This window comes from Achroia grisella, unplaced genomic scaffold, assembly GCF_030625045.1.
Source record: "Achroia grisella isolate CSIRO2021 unplaced genomic scaffold, CSIRO_AGI_Agris_v1 utg2183, whole genome shotgun sequence".
Taxonomy (NCBI): Eukaryota; Metazoa; Arthropoda; class Insecta; order Lepidoptera; family Pyralidae; genus Achroia; species Achroia grisella.
The window spans coordinates 474,113-478,271 of NW_026712719.1; the positions used below are offsets into that span (position 1 = coordinate 474,113).

At 33.0% G+C, this 4,159-nt stretch overlaps 1 protein-coding gene across 1 annotated transcript; it reads right to left on the bottom strand.

The window, feature by feature from the left end:
• Window positions 1–2,418: 2,418 nt before the first annotated feature.
• LOC131842425 (alpha-crystallin A chain-like) lies at window positions 2,419–3,187 on the bottom strand. Its single transcript, XM_059190955.1, has one exon. The coding sequence runs from the start codon at window positions 3,136–3,138 to the stop codon at window positions 2,476–2,478; it is 663 nt and encodes a 220-aa protein (XP_059046938.1). The 5' UTR covers window positions 3,139–3,187; the 3' UTR covers window positions 2,419–2,475.
• Window positions 3,188–4,159: the final 972 nt, after the last annotated feature.

Consider the following 4,159-nt stretch of genomic DNA (forward strand, 5'->3'; position numbering starts at 1 on the left):
AAAAAAAAAAAGTGTTAGTATAAATGTGAAAATTTAGAGTATGTATCTTTAATGCCGAGTCATCAATCAATAAATTAAAAAGAAAGGGGATTGTTAGTAGAATTGTGAAAATTTAGAGTATGTATCTTTAATGCCGAGTCATCAATCAATAAATTAAAAAGAAAGGGGATTGTTAGTAGAATTGTGAAAATTTAGAGTATGTATCTTTAATGCCGAATCATCAATCAATCAATCAATCCAAAAAAAAAGGGGTTGATAGTAGAAATGTGAACATTTAGAGTATGTATCTTTAATGCCGAGTCATCAATCAATAAATTAAAAAGAAAGGGGATTGTTAGTAGAATTGTGAAAATTTAGAGTATGTATCTTTAATGCCGAATCATCAATCAATCAATCAATCCAAAAAAAAGGGGTTGATAGTAGAAATGTGAACATTTAGAGTATGTATTTTTTAATGCCTCTTCATCAATCAATCCATCCAAAACAAAGGTGTTGATAGTAGAAATGTGATAATTTAGAGTATTTTAATGCCGAATAATAAATAAAACATTTATCCAAAAAATAAAAGATATTTTAAGGTGTATGATCTTACTCACTTAGAGCTATGATGAACAGCTTACATCGTATTCTGAAAAATACGCACAATTTCATATGAATCTGTTTAAGCCGTAGTTTTGTTATACAGACAACTGTCATAAATGTAGATACATTTTTTTTGTAAATACATACCATAATGTTCATAGAAAACGCAAAATTATTGTTGGTACAGCAACAATAATACTTAGGAGAATAAATGTTTATACCGTGCGGGGAAATGAACCCTGGACTGTCACTGTAAGGCATTGTGCCAAACCGCTAGACTACCGAGGACGCATATATGACTGAACACTTAAACAATTGAACAGATTTCAATGCATATTTGTATGTGTGTAAAAATCATCTTAAAGTACAAACTATCTATAAAACTATCTATATATATATGGTATATATAGATAGTTTTGAATCCATTTGGATCCAGGATACATTCCTTTATATATATAGGAATATAATTTTTTTTAGATTATCCCATCAAATCAAAACCCAACATTTTAACAGACCGTCGATAGGGTACAATAGCATATCGTATGCACAAAATTTCGTGTCACAATGCTAGTTACCATACTCCTCTGAAACGGCTCGACCGATTTTTATGAAATTTTGTATATCTATTTAGTAGGTCTGAGAATCGGCTACTATCTACTTTTCATACCCCATAAGTGATAAGGGCTGTCCACCCCTAACATTTTTTTTGGGCAAATTTTTTTATTTATATTTTTTTATTATGTGTCATTAAAAAATACGTGCAACCCTAAATTTTCGCCCTTCAATTCCCAACCCCTATTTTTTATAGCGTTATTAATTTATATGGCAAAACAACGTTTGCCGAGACAGCTAGAATATATATATAAATATATTATAATAAATATTTAGTATTGCGTTAATTGAAATTGAAATTCAATTAATACTCTAAAATAATTCCATAGTTTTGTATTTTAATTAATAAATTCATTATTTATGTAAACTAGTAAAAGTGACTTTCGTACCCGTTCTAATAATTCGAAATATAATATATACATATAAATAAAATTGGAGTGTCTGTAATATTGAAATAACCGTTTTTTACTACTTACACATGAATATAAATACGGTACATCACCAAAATAATATTTTTTTACATTTTTTGTCTGTCTGTATCGTCGGTCTGTTTGTTCTGGCTAATCTCTGAAATGGCTAGACCGATTTTAACGTGACATTTGGTAGCTGCTGTAGGTAGCTGATGTAATGAGGAGTAACTTAGCCTACTTTTATTTTAGAAAAATAAAATCAAATTCCACGCGGACGAAGTCGCGGGAGCAGCTAGTATAAAATAAAATGTGAATTGAATATTGTTAAATAATTTCTAACTAATTTTCTTGATTAACAAACATAATTTGTTTAAAGATTCATTCTGACAGACTGCCTACTATATAGAAAAGAAAAATTAGTGACAATGTATCAATCAAATAAACAAATAGGTTTTTTCCTAGCAAAGGAAACTTTTAAAAATCCTACACTCACATTGTTTTGTTTATTAAAAGTTAGTAACCTCAGCTTACTTTCCTCAAACTTGAATTCGTGGAAAATTATGAAGGTGTTCTCATTCTCTCTAAAACAATTTCAAATTCCATCATAATAATGTCAACTAAATACTAATCGCCGGCATTGCCGTACTGTATTTGCGTTTGAATCTTAATTCCATCTGTGTTAGGTTTAAAATCAAACCTGTCCAAAGTTATCATGGTCGCCCACGCCCGCCACTCACATCTGTATTCATACCCACAACTCGACCATTAGAAACGAATGACGGTTACATACCGACATGCAAACAAAACACTAACATTAAATAGAAAAATATTTATTACGTAGTTATAATTAAGACCTTAAAACTATATCACTTTAGACCGGTATTTCGTTTCCATGCGGGATATCGTTATCCTTCTCTGTTACTTCTTCACGTTCCGATGGCGTGGTTGGTTCTTTTCTATCGTCTTCTGACACCGGTTCAACGGTAGTTGTCGATTCAGTTTTCTCTTCTTTTTGGTAAGGCACTCCAGACTCTACTATGGGAACTTCACGATCTTCTTTAGGCTTTACAGCTCCTTCTGGGTTCAAAGGTACACTCACGACTAGGTAACCGTCGCTGGATAGCTCAGCGTTAACATCAGACCCGCTGCAGTTAGCTGGCAGAGTGTAAGTGTGGAAGAACTGGCTTGCGAAGACATCACGATCGTCTTGTTTCGCCTCGTGAGATCCTTGCACGAAGATGAAATCTCCTTTCACTTTGACCTTTAGATCTTCCTTCTTGTAATCCTTAACGTTGACTACGACTTGGAACTTGTTATCGTCAGTTATAATCCTAGGTCCGATGTCGGCGAAACTGGGGAAGAGTCGCCATAGTGGAGCGAAGAGATTGCCGAAGAGGGGGAAACTGAACCATGGGCTGTCATCGAAATCTTCGTCGGTTATGGTGGTAACCGGCCGCGGCGCCGGCTTGTCAGCCGGCAACGCTGCAACAGCTGCCAAGACAGCAAAAGCTACTAGAACTCGCGGCGAGAACATTTTTTCACGTGCGCAGTATTGGATTACAGTATATGAACTGAGTGCCGCGCCGGTGCCGAAGGCTATATAGACGAGGTGGGGGCGCGGGGTGCGTAAGCGCATCGCTAACGTTCATGACGTATAGAGAATATTAACGCAGAAGTGTAAAAAGGCATTTGATGAGTCTATTGTCTCAGAGAAGAATAATTCTGTAACTCAAATTACATAGTAACATTTTCTACTCACCATTAAGTGAGCAATAAAATAATGACTCGTATAACATATATAATATAAATAAAAACCAAAGGTTTTCTTATAAGGAAAATAAACTTCGGCTTATATCATAATTCATCTCTATATTAATAAAACATAATATATAAAAAAATGGGTATATATGTTTGTACCAATCCGAAAACCAGCATAGTAGACATAATAAACTCAACTACTTCTGCAGACAATGTGCCACATAATATAAAATATAAGATATATGACATATAAAAGGTTAGAAAATTGTTTTAGCAAAATTAAAAATATATCTTTCGGTCTGATTCTTGTGTTAATAATAATTTACGTAAAAATATCGACGCCAATTACTCAACATAAAATTACTCAATATCTTGTTTTCTAAAAAAATCTGTTTATAAATGACAGAGTTATGAAGTAACAACCATAAAAAATACAGCCGAATTGAGTATTCTTTAAAGTAAAATAAAACTTATTTTCAAATCGGTTTATAAATAACGGAGTTAGGAAGTAACAAAAATTTAAAAAAACACAGCCGAATTGAGAACCACCTCATCCTTTTTTGGGGTCGGATAAAAGAGAATAGTATAACCAAATCATAAAATCAAATGTCAACTATTATATATTCTTCGCTAAAATATGTATTCCGTTTGAAATCCACAGATAATGTATAACTTCACAGATACTAAGAACTCAAGAGTTTTCTACCAACATTAATTAAATGTACATTCTGTTCTGTTATTAAAGTAAACAACATAATCTTTGCCAGTGATAAGTAACCTTGGACGTCCGGCTTCTA

Bases quoted from the DNA above. Each gene is read 5' to 3' on its own strand.
- LOC131842425 (XM_059190955.1), bottom strand. From the start codon at position 3,138: ATGTTCTCGCCGCGAGTTCTAGTAGCTTTTGCTGTCTTGGCAGCTGTT.